This window comes from Trachurus japonicus, chromosome 7, assembly GCF_045865225.1.
Source record: "Trachurus japonicus isolate A0001 chromosome 7, Traja_1.0".
NCBI classification, from domain to species: Eukaryota; Metazoa; Chordata; class Actinopteri; order Carangiformes; family Carangidae; genus Trachurus; species Trachurus japonicus.
This window is the reverse complement of record NC_140913.1, coordinates 14,287,231-14,311,639: the sequence shown is the minus strand read 5'-3', so window position 1 is coordinate 14,311,639 and position 24,409 is coordinate 14,287,231. Positions and strand designations below refer to the sequence as shown.

Here is a 24,409-nt window from a genome sequence, read left to right as displayed (position 1 = left end):
CAACGGTAAACAAACACCAGACTGAAACTAGACTTCAGCAGACAAACTGACCCCAGAGCAGCTTGAAGTTTGACTTGACCATTAATGTCCATACAGATACTTGTGATTAATGGTGTAATTTTCTGATCAACTATTGTGTGTTTCATGTGTATTATTAAAGGTATAATGTGTAGGAATTCCCCCCATCTAGCGGTGCGGTTGCATATCTGAACGTATTCTTGATGTTGCATTCAGGTGAAATGGGGCAGACTTTTTTTTTTTTCAGGTAAAACCTCTTTTAGGCCGTGAAAATAGGCCGTTTCTTTGGGTCTGTTCACAACACTGTATGTTGTAAATCTCTGGGCAGGGCTATTATGGGCTGGCGTTGCTAACGGGAGGAGTGCAGAGAGTCTTCTACTGCAATTAAAGTACTTAGGGGCTATTTGTAGATCATACAACCACACAAAATGATACTATCCCTTTAATGAGCTGCAGGACGGAGGAGGGTGAAGAGGGAACCATTGATTTATTAATTACAACCGTCGCTGGCAGCGTTTACTCAGCTGGAGATAATCAGCTGTTGTGTGTAGAGCGTCACACACACACACAGAGACACGTACCTCCAGCGTACATGACGGCCAGCATGATGGAGGAGATCCAGGACACCTGGCTGGGCGTGGCGTCGAAGATGGCCTCGATCTCCTTGAAGAAGACGGTGATGGACTTGGGGAAGGCGTAGGAGAAGCCGATGGAGATGAAGGAGCCCACCACCACCACCCAGCCCCAGCCGCCCTCAGGGGGCGTGTAGCCCTGAGGCCCGCCCAGCGCCGGGGGCATCGCTGCTGCTGCCGGGGGCAACGAGGAGGAGGAGGAGGAGGAGGAGGAAGAAGAAGAAGAGGAGGAGGAGGAAGGTCTATGTTGGTCACTGGATCAGGACTGGAGACTGAAGATCTGGGAACAGAGAAGAGAAAACTGGTTCAACCAACTGAGAGACTGAAACTGATCCAGGGTCATTATAGTTTTGTTAGAATGGCAACTTTTTCTTTCTTTCTTTCTTTCTTTCTTTCTTTCTTTCTTTCTTTCTTTCTTTCTTTCTTTCTTTCTTTCTTTCTATTTATTCCAACCAAGGCAATTTCACAATTTGACAATATCATCATAACATTTCTTCCTTTGGTTGGAAGGGAGCAGGGAGAAGATACATCTTATATTGCCTGCACCTCACTCAATATCCAATTTTCCAAGTAATCTGTCACTGAGCAACATTCTTGCTATAAAACATACAAAACAAAGGAAACAAAATGACAACAACAACCAATCACCATAAAATAAACAAAACACAACAAAACAAAACATTATGATGCCACCGCTCCACTATTCTTGAAATGTAGGCCTAATGTATTATCTAGTTTTGATATTATAAAATGGAAAGGTGAAATCCGGCGATCTGATTGGTTGTTAGCCGTGGTATAATGAGCATATCCACCTTTTTCCGAACGTCAAAAACGTAAGCCTGTTTTGCCGGTTTTGCTCTTCCGGTGGAATTTTATGTTCACGTTTCCATGGTTTCGGTAGTCGCGGTAAATGCATGGATTTTTTTTTTTTTTTTTTCAATGAAAATCTGTAAAACGCATGGATCATCACACCAGCTTTTAACAGTGAATATCACACAAACTGACATCCGTGTTAAAAAATGACTGAAAACCATGGAAACGTAAACGTACAATTCCACCAAACCGGCAAAACCGGCTTCCGGGTTTGACCATAGATGACGTTCGGAAACTTGTGGATACCACGGCTACTATTCTAAAGCCTTATCACAGCGTAGGCTATCACTCCGCCTCAGGCACGTAGGACTGGTATGAATGGAAGTTGTTGTCATGTATCCATGACAACGGACTGTTGCATGTTGTTACGATGTTAAAAAATGGACTGTGATATATGTGATATATTGCTTAATTAACATCTTTCAAATAGGCTATGTCTAAACACACGATGCCTACAGCCTTACAACATTTTTCATTTGTACTTCTCAGGTTCATCAATATTCCACTGGACAAATCAATAACCTATATCTAGTATCTACCTTTGTATCAGACATCTCGTGGACAGTTTTCAATAAGATACCGTGGAGCCCAGTTATGGAATAAAAATATGCATTTATTTACTGTTTCTCTCTTTACCCAGATTCAAATCGAGACTAAAAAAAATGCTCTGATCACAAAACATTGTTGCATATGATACTGACTTTTTGTAATACCTTGTAAAAAAAAACAAAAACAACTGTAAAACTAAATAAAAATAAAAACTAATGAAAATTTTAAAGATATAATGACCTTGAACTAATTAAACACTCTTTAAAGGAGACATACTCTGTACATTTTAACTTTAACAGATATTCCAGCCCCTAAAATGTGAGAATCAACAATAAGTCAGTGCTGTTCAGGCTCCTGAGGTTGAATCCATGTGGTTTTACCAGCTGTTCCCTCAGCTGTCTGACAGTGATGTCATTAGGTTTCTAAGTAGCATAACCCCGCCCCTACCTGTGAGTGCAGATACCTGTAGAGGAGGCGGGGCCTGGTGGCTCATTAGCATTTAAAGGGACAGTGACACTGAAACCAGAGAGAGCTGCGATGTTTGATCCTTGGAGGATTTGGACCGAAGCAGAACAGAGAGGACTTTTAATTGACCTCTGGCTAAGCCCCACCCCCTCCACTCACTCGGACAAACAGTCAACATCCGGTGACAGTTGCTATGGCAGCTGTCACAGTAGAGACATTTCACAGGAGGCAATTGATGATTTTTGGAGACAGAAAGATTAAATATCATCTCGAAGTCACCAAAACTTCACTTAGCTTTACTGCTATGGCTGTCGCCGATAGCGACGGGCTAATTTCTGGTAGCCTGTCTATGGAGTTTTACATTATACGTTAGCATTAAGCTAGCTGACTTTATGCTGGCTAACATCTAAACATCTCTGACAATATGTTGCCTCAAATACGTTGTTGACTTAACTTAGAACAGATGTAGGCATCCTTGTTAATTTTATCCACGTTTAGTTGGTGTTGTTGTGGTCTACCGCATAACTTTATCCCGAGCAGACACTTCTCTCGGTTGAGATGTGGCTTGGGAAAAGGTAAAAAAAAAATGCACCCCGCCGCCCAGCCTCTCGGGATACCTAGTGTCAGAGTTGCATACCCCATGCACACCGTTTGACCATTTTAAACTTAAAATGTCAAGAAAAAACATGTAAAAACGAATGAAAGCTGACTAACTGCAATGCATTTCAATGGACATGGAAGCAGAGAATGAAAGAGTGTATGGGCTAGCTATGCTCACTGTGATTGGCTCATCGCGTTTGGGGGCGTGGCTTAGCCATAGGTCAATTGGTGGAGAAGAGGCAGAATACGTCTCTTTTAATATGAGACGTGAAGGGGCGGAGGGATGAGAGGACGAGAGGACGAGAGGAGGTGGAAGAAACTAAATATTAGTGTTTGTGATGATGTTATAACACCAGAGCACCGGGCTGCAGGCCAACATACCAGCAGAGTTTACCCTGCAGCCCAAACACAGGGATTAGACCGAGGAGCCGAGGTGAACTCACCATCAGACCGCTGTGAAAGACTGCAGCTTAAAGAGGAGCCTTAAAGGGACAGTTCAACATTTTGGCAAATTGGCCCATTGCCATAATCCCTATAGTCATAGCAGTAGGTTTGTTACCTTTAATTGTCGGTGCAAGCTATTTTTAGAACGGCGGAGCAGAGCCGCGAGCTGCTCAGAGCTACGCTACGGAGGCTAATGGGATTTCTTGGTTTCCCTCATCAAACTCATCAAATACACAATCCAACAACTCCACAACGCTCTGGTGGACAAGTTGTGACCTGCACATTCACCACGCTATGAGATAATAACACAACGTTACCAGACAGAGTTGTTTTAGAGGGAAATTCATGCAAAACCGCTGATGCACGTTGCCTAATTTTACTATTTCCATTGTTTATGCAGGTTATATAATGTGCAAATAAAAAAAACTAAACTAAACTAAACTTCAGGGACAGTTTTTCATCAAGCAGTCTCTGTATTTACCTCTAAATTTACCTCCTGCTGCTGTCTGTATACTGACTGGTCCTCAGTGGAGCAGCAGCAGGTCTGACTGGTCCTGTGCAGATTATTAAACTGTTACTGAAGCTAAAGTTAATTTAATTTAATTTAATTTAATATAATTATTGCATTAAGAGTCTGTGATGCCTTCACTGACCGTCCACTCTCACCACGTTCACTAAGAACACACAGAGTGAATGTAGAAATAACACACAGGTCCCTGAAGGCAGCACACCGACTGACTGACTGACTGACTGACTGGCAGCAGGCTGTAACCATGGTAACGGCTGTCTGTCAGTCTCCTCAGTCTCTTCTTCTCTTCTCTTCACCTCCGTTCACTCGTCCTCGTTTCCACCGAGGAGAGGACGCAAATAAAGTGAGCTATTTCTGTTGCGCTCTGACATCATCACCATCATCACCATCATCTTCCTCTTTTCCTCTGCTGCTGCTGCTCGGGCTGTTTGTCCACTCAGCTTTATTGTGTTTGTTTGTTTGTGTCTATTTATGACTGTTTTGTACATTGTTACTCTCTCACTGCTCTGTGTGTGTGTCTGTGTGTGTGTGTGTGTGTGTGTGTGTGTGTGTGTGTGTGTGTGTGTAGTAATGACCGGCGGCGTCACGTTGCCCTACATGGCGTTTAGCGTCTCCGTGCTGTAAACAGCTCCACTCCACCAATCATTACACTAACTGTCACTGGTTAACTCTCTCTGTGTCACTGCACACACACACACACACACACACACACAGCTCACAACTTCACAGCTCAGTTTTCACTTCCCTCTGCAGAAACCACCACCAGGATGAACACACACACACAGGAAGTGTTTGGGCCGATGCAGCTCCTGGACTGGATTTTACTTGTGTCTTTCTTATGAACTCCTGTGTAGGGATGTCACGATTACAAATTTTCTTGGTACGATTATTGTCAGAGAAATAATCACGGTGTTACGATTATCCCAATTATTATGCATTAATTAATTTCACAACACTATGAATGTGTAAAATAAAATACAGTCAAAATATAATTACATTACTCATACGTTTACACAAAATATTTCAAGTATCTATTAATATATGGCCAATTATTAATCCCTAGAGGAAATGTGTGAAATATTCAGGTCATGAATTGTCATCTATACCAAATGTTTGTGTTTTTTTTATCGTTTTTTGTTTTGTTTTGCTTTTTTTTTAAATGAAAAATGACACGCTAACATTTAAATTCCTACCAATTCAATGTTACGTTATTAAATGGACCAGTATCGGTGCATTTACCTTTATTTTTGCGCACATCTGCTGATATGGTTCCAACATAAAATTTTTGTGAAAGTAACGGTATTTAGGAATCTTTACGATTAAATAATTGTGGCGTTTAATACCACGATTAACTGTGAAAACAAGTAATCGTGACATCCCTACTCCTGTGCAACTACTGTACATGTGCAACTGTCTTTCTGCTGGTGCAATATGTTTTTAACTATTAGATAGCTATCTATCTATCTATCTATCTATCTATCTATCTATCTATCTATCTATCTATCTATCTATCTATCTATCTATCTATCTATCTATCTATCTATCCATCTATCCATCCATCCATCCATCCATCCATCCATCCATCCATCCATCCATCTCTACATACTGTATATCTATCTAACACTGAACTGAAGCGTCACTGTGACCGACCCTGTGCAGCAGCTGGATGATGACATCACACTGATCATCTGTGAATGAGATCAACAATCAATAATGATCAGCATGAAGAGAGTGAATTAGTCTCACGCTCTGGAAACGCTGCACATGACCAACACACTTTGTTTTGCTGACACTACACTACACTACACAACACAGTGTACTTTAGGCTACTACAGTACAATACACTACAGCAGGAGTGGCCAACCAGCCAGGGTCTAAGAGCCACATTTTTTACGGTGGTGCTGCAAAGAGCCACATTAGCGCACACGCAAACTGGACATCCCAGACCTGCAGCATCTAGACATACAACTACCTGATCAACTACTCTGAAAGCATACAAAAAGAGCCGGCTTTTTGCTCTTTGCGCTCCACAAAAAATGACACAAACAGGAAAGACGGTGACAAAAAGAAAAGAAAGAAGCAAAAACACATCAGCTGTGAATCTCCTTCGCCCCCAGCCGTTCTGAACAGAGAGAGCTGTGACGTGTGATCCCTAGAGGATTTGGACCGAAGCAGAACAGACATGACTTTAAGAACCTGGGTACTGGTTTAATTGGTGGAGAAGAGACAGAATATGTCTCCTTTAAAGCAGAAGTAAACAATCCGGTGGTTTTGGCTAACTTCCTGTCAGCAGATGGAGTTAGCAGTCCCCGCCCTCGTCCCTACGTCACCACATTCACGCGCATCCCTTGGCTGCGCACACAGAGAGGACCGCCCCTTTATGCCGTTCTCTCTCCTCATTGGATAAAGGTTGTAGGATACAAGGAAAGTTTTCTCCTCGGCTCAGAGCAGAGCAGAGGGACTGACAGACCCGTGTTTCAGACCAAACACTCTATAGAAGTGATTGCTGTCGGAAGATATAACTATTTAAGACTTATATTAACACAAATATTCCGCTTACTTCTGCTCTAATGTCGATCCACTGATATTAGCATATTGTGAATGAAAAGCAGCAGATATTATGGTTATTTTATTAGATGATCCTAACACTCAGATCTGCACTGACACTGATCCACGGCTTTAAACTCACCGAGTTAAACTTTATTACAGCGGCTGATCTCTGATCAGCTGAGACACCTGGACAGGAGTCAGGACGTGTCACAGCTGATCACTGGTCAGTCTGTGTGAAGCAGCCACACACACACACACACACGCTTCATCCACACCGACGCTGACAGAGAACAACTGGCCCATATTAGGGCTGATCTGGAGTCAGGCTGCTGGTTATATAACCGCTGCTCTGCTCTCGCTGCGTTTCACTGTTCAACACTTATTTAGTGTAATAACCCTTTAAACAAACAGCTGGTTGGTGTGTCCAGCTCCGACAGGTGACATCATCACTAACGACCGTGTGCTGCTGCTGCTGCGTTATCACATCACTTCACACGGGAAAAACATGTGACACACGCACATGTATGGTGCTTAGTGGACAGGTTACATGTGTGTTACATTACTACACACACACTGAAACAGATCTGTGCACCTGCTACAGCTTCTCACACACACACACACACACACACACACAAACACACACACACGGTGAAATGCTGCAGCCTGACTCATCTTGACTGTGAACACTTTTTTTTTTGTTTCCACACGTCTGATGCAACATTAAAAGAGAAAGTTGTAATTCACCAGAACTAAAGGACGAAACCCAGAAAACACAGAGTTTCACCAGACTGAGACTGACACAGAAAAGTTTATACACAACGTATTTAAAAAGTTAGTTTTAGTTTTATGTGAGCTAATCCAGCAAAATGAGTCACAGTGACCCAAATTTCAATATTGAGATTCACCACGCTATGAGATAATAACACAACGTTACCAGACAGAGTTGTTTTAGCCGTTCTAAAAATAGCTTGCACCGACAATTAAAGGTAACGAACCTACTGCTATGACTATAGGGATTATGGCAATGGGCCAATTTGCCAAAATGTTGAACTGTCCCTTTAAATCAGTGAGTTGTAACTAGTTCCAGGGAGAATGGAGCGTCTCTTGGCTGAAAACCAACCTTGTAAGATCAGAGCCTCCGACCCGGTGTCCCAGCTCTCGTCTCCATGGCGACACGGCCGCACAAACGTAACGCGCTAACCCGTAACCCGCAATCTCTTGTTGATGACAGATAAGACTACACAGATATCACCATGGTAACATGGTAGATGCACTGCAAAAACTCAAACTCGAGTCTCTTACCAAGAACATTTGTTTTATTTCTAGTCAAAACAAATTTCATTATACTTAAAATAAGACTCATCACATCAAAAGCAGCTTATTTTTAAACACGTTTTACTTCTTTCAAGTCTATTTTCACTTGAAATAAGTAGAAAAATCTGACAGTGGAGCAGGTTTTTCTCACAAACAGCACAAAAAACTTATTTCAAGTGAAAATTAGCTTGAAACGAGTGAAAATTAGTTTGGAACAAGTGAAAATGATCTAAATAAGATTATTTTTAAGTGATGAGTCTTATTTTAAGTGGAAAGAGGTTAGTTTTGAGTAGAAATGAGACATTTTGACAAGAAATAAGACAAATATTCTTGGAAAGATTTGGGGTTTTTGCAGTGTGATAAATAACCTTATCCACCGCTCCATGGATTGATTTCTCACCGGCTTCGTTGTTGGAAACAGATGGAGGCACATGGAGGAGAGGAGGGTTAGAGACACAGAGGAGGAGACACCACACCTGAAGAGCTCAGGGTTAAAAGCAATAAAGTTTAAAGTGTTTAAATGATGTAGAGAATCCAACCCAGACATAAACACAGAGGTGAGAGGGGGCGGGGCTTATGTGACTGAACAGGCAGAAAGTCTGAGGACAGACTGAGACTGAAGTCAACACGTCTGCAGCTCTCAGCTCCACTTCCTGTTGGCGCTCTGCTGCACCGATGACATCACATACCGCACGACGGCGTGAGCAAACAGCGGCGACCTCGAGCCACAGAGCAAACGGAACAAACTGAGCTGGTTTCAGTCGGACGCTCTTCACATCTGATGAGGAACAGGAACCGACTGTTGAAACCACAGATCTGAGATCGGAGCGGGAGGCGTGGCCGCTCTGTGTGTGTGTTTACACTGTGCCTACACTGTGACTCCACCTGATCCTGCACTGCAAAAACTCAAAATATCTTACCTTACTTATAAGAATATTTGTCTTATTTCTAGTCAAAATGTCATTTCTAGTCAAAACAAATCTAATTCTACTTAAAATAAGACTCATCACATTAAAAAAAGTAGGTTGTTTTTAGACACTTTTTATTTCTTTCAAGCAAATTTTCACTTGGAATAAGTAGAAAAATCTGATAGTGGAGCAAGTTTTTCATCCTTATAACTGTTATTGCTACAATTGCCTTGCCTTGTCTATTACACGCACAAAAAACTTTCAAAGCTTTCACTGGCAGATTTTTCTACTCATTGCAAGTGAATATTTGTTTGAAACAAGTGAAAATGATCTAAAAACAAGTTAATTTTTAGGTGATGAGTCTTATTTAAAGTGGAAAGAGGTTAGTTTTGACTAGAAATGAGACATTTTGACAAGAAATAAGACAAATATTCTTGGAAAGATGTTGAGTTTTTGCAGTGCAGGTCGTCAGCTCAGACTACATGTCAGTTACGTTCCTGCAGGTCGTCTAGAGGAGTTACACACCGACCCCCCTTGACCCCCCTCCCCCCTCCCCCTCTCTGACCTCACCCACTCTGCCATGTAAACCGTCACATGCTGCTCGGCCACACACTGGTCCTGTTCTCTGTCTGGACACTGGAGCCATGTGTTCCTGCAGCAGCTTCACTTTCCCTCGTTCTCGCTCGCCCTCGGTCACACGCAGGGAAAGTGTGTGTGTGTGTGTGTGTGTGTGTGTGTGTGTGTGTGTGTGTGTGTGTGTGTGTGTGTGTGTGTGTGTGTGTGTCATAAAGTGAACACACTCTACCCCTGGTTGTTCAGACTGCAGCACAAACCTGACGTGGATCTGATCTCTGAGTCACAACGTTTACATGAGAAACAGGGTTCCTACAGGTTTCTTCAGGTTCAATTAAAGTCTTTTTAAAAACTTTTTAAGACCATTTATATCAAAAATTAAAACCTATTTCACGGCTCTACTGTGAAAAGAAAAATGATATCCTTGAATTTCAGAGCGTTTACTGTAGATCAACTGTATCATTCGCTCTTTCTTCTCTATGCAGCAATATCAAAATCTCACAACTCAAGTTCTATATTGTTGTTTGACGTTGAAAAGGTTTTGTTTGGATGGATTCATTCGATACAAAACTAATTCCACAGGCCTCGGCGTAATGTTCTTCCTGCAACTCAACAATTAAGTTATGCAAAAAAAATTATACTTAAAAAATTTAACTTAGTTTGGATATGAAAAATCTATTTAATTCTTTGCAAAGAACAGGCATAAAAAAGGTCGAACCAACAACAACACACTTCCTGCTCGCCACAGCTGCACCAATTAGTGAGCACCTTAGACGTCCTTTCACTCAGCTCACTCTACACCGTTGCAATGCATTGTGGGTGATCTACAGCTCTGGAGTGACAATGGACCAAGTTACCTCCAGCTGTTCAGAGAGAAGGAACGACACGAGGGCGACTTGACTCTACCTTTAAAGACCCCCTCCCATGAAAATCATGTTTTTCGTGCTTTTCACATGTTCCTGTGGCATTTTTCTTGTGTTAGAGCACATATCAGCAGAAAGTGCAAAATTGCATTTCTGAGTTTTTCTGCCTTTAAACTGCTGTGAACCAATGGCAGACGCAAACCGGCAGTTTCAGGGAGACTGGAGCTGACGTGTCACAGCTCCAGGGGAGGGCACTATACTATACTATACTACTACTACTACTACTAACTACTACTACTATTATACTAGTGCTACAAGCTCCCGCCCCGCTCTGCATCTGGCTCAGAGGTGAAAGGCTTGACAGCTCGGTGTAGCTGTCAAGGTGTAACAGGTGTAGCTCGCCTGGTAGAGCAGCTTGCACCGTGAGCAAGGACTATATTCCAGTCTGGGATCGAATCCCAGTGTGCAGTTTTACGCTAAACGCGCTGAATCGGTAATTGTACAATGTCCAGCTGTCAGCAAGCGGGGGGTGGGGTGGCTGGGCGGGTGCAGAGCAGAGCAGTCTCCGCCCACCCTCCAGAGGTGCATTGCTAATGAGCTGCTGGTGCTGTGCAGAAGGAGAACCCTGGGAAATGGCACACGTTTTGTGATTTTGGCTAAAAACTTCATGATCACAATTTAAAGACCACAGAGAATGTTTTAAAATAACCGAAAAGGGTCACGGGAGGCGGACTTTAACAGCTGCTGAAGCTCCGTGGAGATTAAAGATTAAAGACTAGAACAGTTATTCATTAAAGGAGTAAATTAGAAGAACATGAGTTTAGACTGTTTGATTTTTATCGTGGGGTCAGATGAGAATCATGTAAACTCTCTGGTGTCGGTGTCGGCGGCTGAGACCAGATCGGTCTGGACCCGGTCTGGTCTGGTCAGGTCTGGTCTCAGGTTTCAGGTTTCAGCTCATGAGGAAAGTGATAAATATATAAACAAAACGATGAACACGATGTTTCAACAACAACTGGAGCCGATTATCAACAACAACAACAACCAGAGTTTAGATGACGAGTCGACCCGAGAACAGACGTAAATATTGATCTGTAGAGATCAGAGAAGACAAATAATGAGCTGATTATTCTGTTGATTCAGACACACACACACACACACACACACACACACCCATCATGAACATTCAGGTCACCTCGTTTTTTAGCCACATGAAGAAATAGGGCAAACACACACACACACTCACCATGACGTGTGTCACTGGGTGTGTAAGTCACTGCTGCACCAACACACACACACACACACACACACACAGCGGACGACAAGAAGAGCAACACAAAAACAGATTAAAGTTCACACACTGTAAACGATCAGTGTGACTCCATGTGAATGAAACTAGAAGTACTGCTTTCACTGTGTGTGTGTGTGTGTGTGTGTGTGTGTGTGTGTGTGTGTGTGTGTGTGTGTGTGTGTGTGTGTGTGTGTGTGTGTGTGTGTGTCAGTTTACACCCTCACCCGTCCAGACTCACAGTAACCACAGGAACAAAGCTGTAGCCATGACAACAGACGATGCTGCAGAGAAGCTGAAGGTTCGGAGAGATGAACTGTCAGTTACCACGGTGATGATGTCACAGCAGTGTGACCTTTGACCTTCACAGGTCACTGTCGTCCTGTTGGAGCTGCTCATGACTCCTCACGAGTTCTGAGTAGAAACATGTTCAGTGTTTCCGCTGGGATGTTTTTAAAGGAATAGTTCACCAAAAAATGAAATTCATTCAGTCATTATTGCCTCACCCTCATGCTGATGAATACTCCGGAGTAGTTTTTTATTCCTCAAAGTGCATCTGGATTATAGTCCAGAGTTTACTGGAAACTATACGTCATTGAGGACATTTTTACACCCTAAACAGTCCCGTATTGAATTTTCCTAGGGAACTCTGGACTATCTCCCTTCAGGACACTTGGATTGCAGTGGACGAGCAGTGTGGAGGAATATTAAATGGTTGTTGTGTAGTTTTATGGACGTTTTTGTGTCGGGCCCTATTACTCTCATATAAAGTTTTGGTTGGACTAGGAACCGGCCTCCCGGGTCTCCAGATGCACTTTGAGGAATAAAAAACTACTCTGGAGTATTCATCAGCATGAGGGGGAGTCACTGATGACTGAATTTCATTTTTTTTTTTTGGTGAGCTGTTCCTTTAAGCTGCACATTAAAGAGTTATTTATAATAACTAAAACAGTTATTTGTCATTGGAAAATCTTTTTTTTTTCTAAGAGAAGAAAATCTGTATTTTATTTTTGTGCAGAATTGAACAGCCCTAGTAACTGGTAGATTATTATGGTGTGTCTGCCTCGATACTGCAGCAGTGGTGTTGTGACAGACCGCCACAACAACATGCATGTAAGTGGAAACCCTGAGGTTGTGACCTTTGACCTCTGATCAGTGCCAGGACTCTCTGACATGTTTACAGGGCCAACAGACTCTCTACCAGACGGTTTCCTCAGGTTCCCTCCAGACCGGCCACGCCACAGAGATGCAGCTGTTTGCATCTGTCCGTCACCAGAGAGCTGATGACATCATCACCTCTGTTCCCGTCCGACTCCTCTGATTCAAACTGTTGGACTATTATGTATTTATTTATGAGAGGATTTCAACAAGAAACAAAACAACTACAGTTGGTGTTGTGGTTTAATTACTTTGACCTCCACCCCAATAACTTAAAATGTTAGAGTGCAAGCTGAATATTTAGGGCTGCACGCTGTAAACCGACCTGCAAAGCAAAGCACATTGGCCCAGTCCACATTCTCTGAGTCTCTGAGTCTCCCTCCACGTTTCACCGGGTCAAAACAAAGTGAAAGTAAATTCACTGGTTGCAGCTGACCAACTAGATGAAACGTTTACTTGCACTGTCTCTGATTTTAGGGACAAAATGTCTCAGTTTAGGAGCAAAATGTCTCAGTTTAAGGGTAAAATGTCTCAGTTTAGGAGCAAAATGTCTCAGTTTAGGGGCAAAATTTCTCAGTTTAGGGGCAAAACGTCTCAGTTTAGGGGCAAAACGTCTCAGTTTAGGGTTAAAACTTCTCAGTTTAGGGGCAAAACGTCTCAGTTTAAGGGTAAAATATCTCAGTTTAGGAGCAAATGTCTCAGTTTAGAGGCAAAATGTCTCAGTTTAGGGGTAAAATGTCTCAGTTTAGGGGCAAAATGTCTCCTAAACTGTCTCCTAAACTTAGGATCAGTTTTGGGGCAAAATGTCTCAGTTTAGGGGTAAAATGTCTCAGTGTAGGGGTAAAATGTCTCAGTTTAGGGGCAAAATGTCTCCTAAACTGTCTCCTAAACTTAGGATCAGTTTTGGGGCAAAATGTCTCAGTTTAGGGGTAAAATGTCTGAGTTTAGGAGCAAAATGTCTCAGTTTAGGGGTAAAATGTCTGAGTTTAGGAGCAAAATGTCTCAGTTTAGGGGTAAAATGTCTCAGTTTTGGGGCAAAATGTCTGAGTTTAGGGGTACAATGTCTCAGTTTAGGAGCAAATGTCTCAGTTCAGGGGCAAAATGTCTCCGTTTAGAGGCAAAATGTCTCAGTTTAGGAGTAAAATGTCTGAGTTTAGGGGCAAAATGTCTCAGTTGAGGGGTAAAACGTCTCAGTTGAGGGGTAAAATGTCTCAGTTTAAGGGTAAAATGTCTCAGTTTAGGAGCAAATGTCTCAGTTTAGGGGCAAAATGTCTCCGTTTAGGGGCAAAATGTCTCCGTTTAGAGGCAAAATGTCTCAGTTTAGGGGTAAAATGTCTGAGTTTAGGAGCAAATGTCTGAGTTTAGGAGAAAAATGTCTCAGTTTAGGGGTAAAACGTCTCAGTTGAGGGATAAAATGTCTCAGTTTAGGAGCAAATGTCTCAGTTTAGGGGCAAAATGTCTCCGTTTAGGGGCAAAATGTCTCAGTTTAGAGGCAAAATGTCTCAGTTTAGGGGTAAAATGTCTCCGTTTAGAGGCAAAATGTCTCAGTTTAGGGGTAAAATGTCTGAGTTTAGGAGCAAATGTCTGAGTTTAGGGGTAAAATGTCTCAGCTTAGGGGTAAAATGTCTCAGTTTAGGGGCAAAATGTCTCAGTTTTGGGACAAAATGTCTCAGTTTAGGGGTAAAATGTCTCCGTTTAGGGGCAAAATTTCTCAGTTTAGGGGCAAAATGTCTCCGTTTAGGGGCAAAATGTCTCCGTTTAGGGGCGTTTAGAGTTTGGGTACGATTCAACATGCAGACAACAGGAGCCGGGAATCGAACACCCACCGACACCGACCGACCGACTGGCTCTGCCTCCTGAGACACAGCTGAGGAGAAGGAGGAGAAGAATGAGAAGCAAGAGAACTGTGTGTCCACCTAAACATGTGTTGGTGTTTTTGTCTGGAACAGAACTGTGAAAATGAATTTCCCCTCTGGGACAATAAATTATGAATCTGAATCTGAATCTAAACCAGACGGTGATAGTTGACCGAGGCCTCCTCATGTGCAGCAGCAGCAGCAGCAGAGACAACATGAGTCTAAATCCGACCTCAACACTGTGACACAAACAGACTCCGTCATGTTTTCCAGCAGAGAGAAAGATGAGCTTCTTCTTTATTAAAGTCAGACAACATAACGTAAACGTGCTGAACCAGGAACAAGCAGCAGCCGCCGCTCAGAGAAACAACGAGCGTTATATTAGACTTCAGGACTGAACCGGTTCCACTGAGCTCAGGTCAGAGACAGAAGTGGACTGTTCCTCCAACCACCTGGACTGGGACAGGAAGGTCGTTCAAGGAGAGAAACACGGTCGGTGCTGGGGGGGGACATGGAGGAGGGGGGGGCAGAGTGGGGCCTGTTTTATTTTAGCAGCACTCACAGGACAAGACGTCCCAGAGCTCAACACAACACACAACACACGGCCTCTAACACAAAGACACACAGACACTGAGCACATTATACTGAGATATACTGCTGCTGCCCTTATATGTATATAAATCCTCTCAGTGGGGGGGGGTGGAGGGGGGGCATTCCCACAGTATTAAAGTGTATATCACAGAGACCAGCTGAACAGGTTCATATATAATGAGTCTGACCTTTAAGTCTCAATGTCTCTGCTGTAATTTACCTCGTACTTTTCTTTCATTGACTTATAATTATTATAATTATAATAATCCAGCTGTGATAAACTATTACAAATAATGAATCAGTTCAGAACACTAGTCTAGTAACACATGTTAGTGTTTAACTCATTAGGAAGTTTCAGCTTGGAAAAACAATCTAATAATTTAATAATCTAATAATCAAATATCCAGTCGTCTAATTTTAACTTAATGAGCTGAGTTCATTTTAGCCTAATGATTGATTAACCAGCCGGCTGCAGAAGTCAAGACCTCACAGTCACTAGGAATACAAAACACAAAACACAACACAACTCAACACAACGCTTACCCTCCAAATAAATGATAATAATATGATAATAATAATAATAATAATAATAATAATAATAATAATAATAATAACAACAACAATAAACTTAATTTATAGGCTATAGCACTTTTCAAAACAAATGTTACAAAGTGCTTTCCAAGTAAAAACAATTAAAATGACAACCAAGAAAATTAGGTGACATCAAACAAAATCAGATAAAATCAGGGAAGGCTTTCTGATAGAAGTACGTTTTGAGTAGAGATTTAAAACAAGCTACTGATGAAGAAATATGCATATCTATATGTTTTCACACTCCAAACTGAAGTATTTTATTATGACACCAACGTTTGGAGGGAAACCTTCTTCAGGTAACCAAGGCTTCACACCTGGATGATGTCATGATCAGTGACAGACTTTAAAGCAGAAGTAAGTGGAATATTTGTGTTAATATAAGTCTTAAATAGTTGTATCTTCCGACAGCAATCACTTATATAGAGTGTTTGGTCTGAAACACGGGTCTGTCAGTCACTCTGCTCTGCTGTAAGCCGAGGAGAAAACTTTCCTTGTATCCTACAACCTTTATCCAATGAGGAGAGAGAACGGCATAAAGGGGCGGTCCTCTCTGTGTGTGCAGCCAAGGGATGCGCGTGAATGTGGTGACGTAGGGACGAGGGCGGGGACTGCTAACTCCATCTGCTGACAGGAAGTTAGCCAAAACCACCGGATCGCTGACTTCTGCTTTAACACAGACAGAACAGACTGGACCAGAGACAGAGCTTAGTAAAGCAGGTCAGCTCCTGGAGGAATCATCATCATCAATGAGGCCGTTGATGCTGCAGCTTCCTGAGCTGCTGCTGCTTCCAGCTCCAACAACAACCTCTTTTCTCCTTCTCTCACTTCACCACAGTGTCAAACAGCTCAGGTAACAACTCATCATAAAGGCTCTTCAACACCGTCACTGTCCAGGAAACATGTCCACAAATGAACTCTAAACTCCTCACTGTTACTGCTGTTTCCATAGATGTGGCTGCTTTGTTTTGAACTGCACTCTAAGACAAAGACTGCCTCGGGTGTTTATTGTGTTTTTATCTATTATTTAAACATTTCAATTTCACACCTCATCTTCTTTTTATCTATGTATGCACCATACTGCTGAGATATACTGCTATGTATGATGACTATAAAGGTATCTGATGGTGATTCTGAGAAACTCACCAAAGTTACACAACAACCGTGTGTGTAACTCTTCAGCCTAAACATGAAGCAGTGGAGCAGCTGTTGAATGTCAGTGTGTCATTTGTAATTAATTAATCGCGTAGTTGTTTGACATCGTTCACTTAACGTTACGTTAGAGAGCTGAAAAAACAAACATGTCTCCAAAACTTTTTTTCTGACAATTAATGACTTTAATACGTTAAACTTTTCCCCTGGGGGGTTAATAATTGGTCCTATATTAAAGGGATAGTTCAACATTTTGTCAAATTGGCCCATTGCCATAATCCCTATAGTCACAGCAGTAGGTTCGTTACCTTTAATTGTCGGTGCAAGCTATTTTTAGAACGGTGGAGCAGAGCCGTGAGCTGCTCAGAGCTACACTACGGAGGCTCATTATGGGATTTCTTGGTTTCCCTCATCAAACTCATCAAATACACAATCCAACAACTCCACAACGCTCTGGTGGACAAGTTGTGACCTGCACATTCACCACGCTATGAGATAATAACACAACGTTACCAGACAGAGTTGTTTTAGAGGGAAATTCATGCAAAAAAGCTGATGCATGTTGCCTTCAGGGACAGTTTTTCATCAAGCAGTCTCTAAAACAACTCTTTTTTTTAAAGGGAACTATTTTGTGTATATAACAAGTAATGTAATTATATTTTGACTATATAGGATTTTACACATTCATAGCTGTGAAATTAATGAACGCATAATAATCCTGGTGATGATAATAGAGTGTGTGTGTGTGTGTGTGTGTGTGTGTGTGTGCGTGCGTGCGTGCGTGCGTGCGTGCGTGCGTGCGTGCGTGCGTGCGTGCATGTGTGTGTGTGTGTGTGTGTGTGTCCCTCTGACCTGCTGAGGACAGAGACACTGGAGCTCATTGAAAACTTGTGACCACAGAGAAGGAAGGGGGGAGGGGGGGGGGGGGTTGTATGAATGAGTGAGTTTACAGCTTCTACACAGTCACCATGACTCTGTGAAATACACACAACACACACACACACACACACACACACTCAGCCACTCAGCTCCAGTGTAACGTGTCTCATTACAAACATGTTCCCTGTAATCCTGAGAACAACCTTCACCCTTAATGTATGCACACACACACACACACACAGAGGCAAAGCCCTTCTTGCTGCAACATGTGCACTCACACTCACACACACACACACACACACACACACACACACACACACACACACACACGAAGGAACCGGCTCAGAGACACAAAGTTGCACAGATTTAATTAGTCAGTTTTGCCTCGTGGCCATGAGACTCGTTAGTCCTTAAGAGTCTGTGTACGTGTGTTTATAGACGCGCGCACACACACACACACACACACACACACACACACACACACACACACACACACAGACACACACACAGACACACACACACACACCCTGGTTTTCTCACAGCAAACAGCCACTTCACATGGAAATATAACTGTCAGTCACACACACACACACACACACACACACACACACTCTTGATGCAACATGTAGAAACCTGCTGCAGCTCCGCCTCTGTGTTTATTATTGAGACGATTCATCAATGAATCTGATGCTTGTAGCTCTGATGATGATGATGATGATGATGATGATGAAGATTATGAAGATGTCTGGGTGTAATATGAGTAAATCTCATCGGTGTCACTGAGCCAATGAGCATGCAGCATGTTGGGACCAGGCTGTGATCTGGCTGCTGATTGGCTCTTCATGAACACATACAGTAAGGTCACACACACACAGTCAGGTGTTTATTAAAGGTATAATATGTAGGAATTCCCCCCATCTAGCGGTGCGGTTGCATATCTGAACGTATTCTTGATGTTGCATTCACATGAAATCGGGCAGACGTCAGACAACAACAACAGACGCTGCATGTAACAGGATAAACAAGCGTCTATGTCTTAGTTGTTTTAGAGGTAAATTTGCTGAAAAACTGTCCCTGAAGGCAACGTGCATCAGCGGTTTTGCATGAATTTCCCTCTAGAACAACTCTGTCTGGTAACGTTGTGTTATTATCTCATAGCGTGGTGAATGTGCAGGTCACAACTTGTCCACCAGAGCGTTGTGGAGTTGTTGGATTGTGTATTTGATGAGTTTGATGAGGGAAACCAAGAAATCTCATGAGCCTCCGTAGCGTAGCTCTGAGCAGCTCACGGCTCTGCTCCGCCGTTCTAAAAATATCTTGCACCGACAATTAAAGGTAACGAACCTACTGCTATGACTATAGGGATTATGGCAATGGGCCAATTTGCCAAAATGCTGAATTATCCCTTTAAACTGTGATGAGCTGCATTTTAAAAAATAACATTGTTAAAGTTCAAACCACCAGACAACGTCCTCAAATGTCTTGTTTTGTCCACAAACCAAAGAGAGACTTTTATTGTCATAAAGGAACAAAGAAACCAGAAATATTCACATTTAAGAAGCTGGAATCAGAGAATTTTGACTTTTTTTCTTTAAAAAACTACTCAAACTGATTATTAGATTATCAAAATAGTTGAATAATTGATTATTGTTCAATTAATTTAAGAAATGTTGCAGCTCTACTCCACTTTTTTTATATATACATGTAGTATATAAATAATGACTGTTTCCCCTGACCTGAAGCAGTTTTCATCTGAATAAAAAGTGAAAACACATCAACAAATAAGATGAGCTCCAGTTTGCATTTAAAAAAACTAACATTGTTAAAGTTAAAGATGAATATTTTCAGACAAACATCTATGTCTGTTTGAGTCGTCCAACTCCTAATCAGCACCACACTTCCTGTCTCTCACACACAGGACACGTCTGGTCTCTGCTGCTCCACTTTACACATTAACCTCTGCACTCAGAGTTAAACCAACATGGCTGTGATTAATTAATAATAACAATAGGTGATGAAGGTCGTGTCATTAGTGCAGGTAGAGGACGAGTCAGCAGCTGTTGAGTCAGCAGCTCCTCAGTGAACAAGTCCAGACAATAAAGATCAGCTAAACAGTTACAGGTTGTTGCTCAACGGCGGCGTGGAATTAATAAGTGGACAGGTTGGATCTTAAAGGGATAGTTCACTAAAAATTCAAATTTGAAACTCATTATCTCCTCCCCCTCATGTGGACTAAGGGCTGGGAGAAGTTTCAGAGTCCTCCGTGGCTTCTCTGAGTTACAGGGGGTCTCGGCGTAGCAGTGCATGTCCATATAACGGTTGCAAATGGATACCAACTGTCTTCGTAACAAAAAGACACACCAAAAAACATCCAAATACCTCCATGCTGCTCGTATGTAATGTCCCTCTTGTATTGAAGCCCCGAAATGCGAAATTGTCCCGAAAAAAATTAAATAAGTCTATATGTCAAGCTTGTTTTGTAGCGGAAGCTTCTCGAAGCTCCTCTTCCCGGTTTGTCAAATTTGGAAAAACTGGGAAGAGGAGCTTCTGCTTCAAAGAAGCTTGAAATATAGACTTATTTAATTTTTTTCGGGACAATTTCGCATTTCGGGGGTTTCAATACAAGACAGACATTTTTAATTTCGTTGTACTGCTGTACAATGACAAATAAAAATTCTGATTATGACATTACATACGAGCAGCATGGAGGTATTTGGATGTTTTTTGGTGTGTCTTTTTGTTACGAAGACAGTTGGTATCCATTTGCAACCGTTATATGGACATGCACTGCTACGCCGAGACCCCCTGTAACTCAGAGAGGCCACGGAGGACTCTGAAACTTCTCCCAGCCCTTAGTCCACATGAGGAGGAGTAGATAATGGGTGAAATTTCAATTTTGGGTGAATTGTCCCTTTAACGCGGAGACGTGGCGTCGATAAAGCTTTAAATAAAAACAACAACAACACCTTCATTTACCTGAGGACTGACATCTACAGGAAGTAAACCTGTCAGTCCCTCACAGAGGACGTCCACCACGCTGAAGGACGTTCAACATGACACCAGGTAATAAACTACTGTTTCCACCGGTCACCCTGACGATCAGACACACACACACACACACACACACACACACACACACACTCTTATTAATAGACGACGAGCGGCTCTCTGGTTGTTTCAGGACAATGGCGGCGGCAGCAGCACGTGTGGCGGTCGTGTGAGCTTTCAAAGAGACAAAACTCACTGAGCCTCATGTGCACAACAATAGATGTGACACACACACACCGCTCACACACACACACACACACACACACACACACACACACACACACACACACACACAGAGACACACACCGCTGCACCACACACACGCAGCTGCAGCCTCAAGATCTGGCTGTGTGTGTGTGTGTGTGAGTTTACATTAACAGTCACAGGGACACAGAATATATAACAAAAATAAAGAATAAAATAGTAAATACACAATAAACAAAGCATAATAATAGCATTATAAAATAACTGTTACTAACGGCGATACTTTTTCCAGTAACAAGTAATCAATCATAAAAGTTACTGTTACTGACAATACAAAGCTCCATTACTTGACTCAAGAAATCCTGTCACTAAATAATAATAATAATAATACAGCTGTTAAAGTGTACGTTACCTAGGTTACACATTCTTATTTTAGTCCATCAACTAGTTGGAAAAAAGCCGATTATTGTTTAGTTCCAGATAAACGGAGGTTAGGGGGGGCGAGTCCAAGTCATTTGACATATTTGAGCATTTTATTTTAAAAACGCAATTGTTACTTGTCGTGGTAATTAGTTACTTTTATAATGTAGTAATTCAGTTACTGTAGTGAAGTGTTTTTCAACCTTGGGGTCGGGACCCCACGTGGGGTCGCCGGAAATGTCTAGTAATTGATAAAAACAAAATTACTGATAAAAATAACTAATTATGATTCTAAATTATGATTAAAAACACCACACATAATCTAAAACAGCTGGATTCTATACTTTCACTTTCTTGATTATAAATCGAGTTCAAATGATCATCATCATCATCATCAACCTTTATTTAACCAGGCAAAGAATTGCTAAGAAAAATGTTCTTATTTAAGCAGTGGCCTGGTAGGAGGTGAGGGACCTCCTAGAGAACAAGACAACACTAAAATATAGCCAGTAGCACACATAGGCAACAACAACATATACAACATAGTAACAAGAACTTACAGCAGCAGTGACCTACAACATGGCAATAAATGAACTGACAGGAAACAGTGACATAAAAACAGCGACGTACGACCACATAATACAACACAACGAAGACAGACAATTAAATGAAAGTTTAAAAATATCTGAGCTGGTGCATCTTGATAAACGGCCAGAAATGTGTGATGTCAAAATGGGGTCACGAGCCAAAAAAGGTTAATGGGAACCGCTGCTATAGAGACTAGTAAGGAGCCCAACACTGCTGATGAGATGTGTAACTAAAGGGATAGTTCACCCAAAATTTAAATTTATCGGCGTAGCAGTGCATGTCCTTATGACTGTTGCAAATGGATACCAACTGTCTTCGTAACAAAAAGACACACCAAAAAACATCCAAATACCTCCATGCTGCTCGTATGTAATGTCCCTCTTGTAATGAAGCCCCGAAATGCAAAATTGTCCCGAAAAAGAATTAAATAAGTCTATATTTCAAGCTTGTTTTGTAGCGGAAGCTTCTCGAAGCTCCTCTTCCCAGTTCGTCCAATTTGGACAAAATTTGACATTTCGGGGCTTCAATACAAGACGGACATTACATACGATGGAGGTATTTGGATGTTTTTTGGTGTGTCTTTTTGTTACGAAGACAGTTGGTATCCATTTGCAACCGTCATATGGACATGCACTGCTACACCGAGACCCCCTGTAACTCAGAGAAGCTACAGAGGACTCTGAAACTTCTCCCAGCCCTTAGTCCACATGAGGGTTAGAGTAGATAATGAGTGAAATTTAAATTTTGGGTGAACTATCCCTTCACTAACATCCATCCGTCTCTCTCTAATTAGCTCTGATGGTGGTGATGGGGGGGGCAGGGGTCCCCCTACTCGGCCCTGGACCCTGCGGGGTAGGGTCCGTCTCTGCCCAGAGAGCGGAGAGCGGGGTTCGGAGCTCGGATCCCGGGGCTCAGACAGATGCGGTGGATGTAAAAGTAGCGGCAGCAGCACCAGCATGAAGCCTCCAGGTCTCCGGGGAGCAGCAGCGGCCGCAGCCCGGGACAGAGAGGGGGAACCCGGCCACAGAGCGGAGGAAGCACCGGGAGCCGCCGGAGCTCCGCAGCCGCTCATTCAGAGCAGCAGCAGCTCCGTTAACCGTTCACACATCCAGCAGCCTCTTTGTCTCCTCCGCTCCTCCACTCGTCACTTACCGCTTCGGCTCTGAGGCTCCACTGGGTCCAGTTCAGCTCGGCTTGGTTCGGTTCAATTCGGCTTGGCTCGGTTTGGCTCGGTTCGGTCTGCGGGGTGACAGAGTCCCTGTGCCCTTGGTCGTGATAATGGCTCCACGTTGAAGAGCATTCACACACACGCTCTCTCTCTCTCTCTGTCTGACTGACACACACACACTCACACACGCACACACAGCGCAGCTCCTGATGAGGGAGGCGCTGCTGCTCCGCGCATGCGCAGCAGCACAGTGGCGGAATCTGGGGGGGCACGCGCAGCAGCAAACAGGCCACTGAGCAACTGTTTATGTACAGAAGACAAACAACAGCAAAGTTTTTATTCAATAAATATTCTAGAATTTTTATAGATTAAAGGATCAGATCAATTAAATATTGTTTTAATTATATCAAACATCTTAAATAGGACAGAAGACAACCAACAGCAAAGTTTTTATTAAAGAAATATTTTAAATATTTTATGTTTACTATTGATAAGTACGGAAGCCCTAAAGGGCCAGGTCCGTATCATTTTTTTTATTACCGTTTTCTCGTGATAACGACTTATTATTTTGTTATAACAAAGTCCGTTTTCTCGTGATAACGAATGAATTTATTTCGTTATCTCGTTATAACAAAGACAGTTTTCTCGTGATAACTTTTTTTATGGTAAAATGTGTTGACATGGTTGCCTAGCAACAGGAGGCTACTGTTCAGCTCGAGCATGGGGCAGTTAACTTCAGTCTACTCTACTCACTGGTGTGGTTATTGTCCACACCAGCTGTCAACAACTTACCGGTAAGTTACACTTAACGTTAGTTTGAATAACGTCACTGTGCTGGGTGTTACCGGCCGGTGGTCCCATCTATCCTGTTTCAGCTAAGCTAACGTTAGCTACTGGCTGCTGCTGCTGTCAGAAATCACAACCTTACTTTATCATAACATTATGGTATCTCGAATCAACAGACACCTGTTCATATGGTGTTCATGAGCTTTATCTGAGCAGCAACTAGCTAACATTACCTTAGCTGAAGCTGCCGGATAACGTAGTCAACCTCTCATGTGTTTATGCTAACCTGTAGCCCCTTAAATAAACCCAGCTCAGTAAACAAACTAACGTTAAGTGTAACTTACCGGTACTTTGTTGTTGAC

At 42.4% G+C, this 24,409-nt stretch overlaps 1 protein-coding gene across 1 annotated transcript in view; it reads right to left on the bottom strand.

Moving 5' to 3' along the window:
• Nucleotides 1–23,450, bottom strand: part of LOC146984310 (monocarboxylate transporter 1-like) — a 42,748-nt gene extending 19,298 nt beyond the window's left edge. Inside the window, exons 1-2 of the mRNA XM_085781373.1 lie at nt 23,246–23,450; nt 600–930 (exon numbers count right to left, since the gene is read on the bottom strand). Coding sequence (XP_085637499.1) covers nt 600–816 — 217 coding nt within the window. The 5' untranslated portion in view covers nt 817–930; nt 23,246–23,450. The remainder of the gene's footprint in view (nt 1–599; nt 931–23,245) is intronic.
• Between the last annotated feature and the right edge of the window lie 959 nt (nt 23,451–24,409).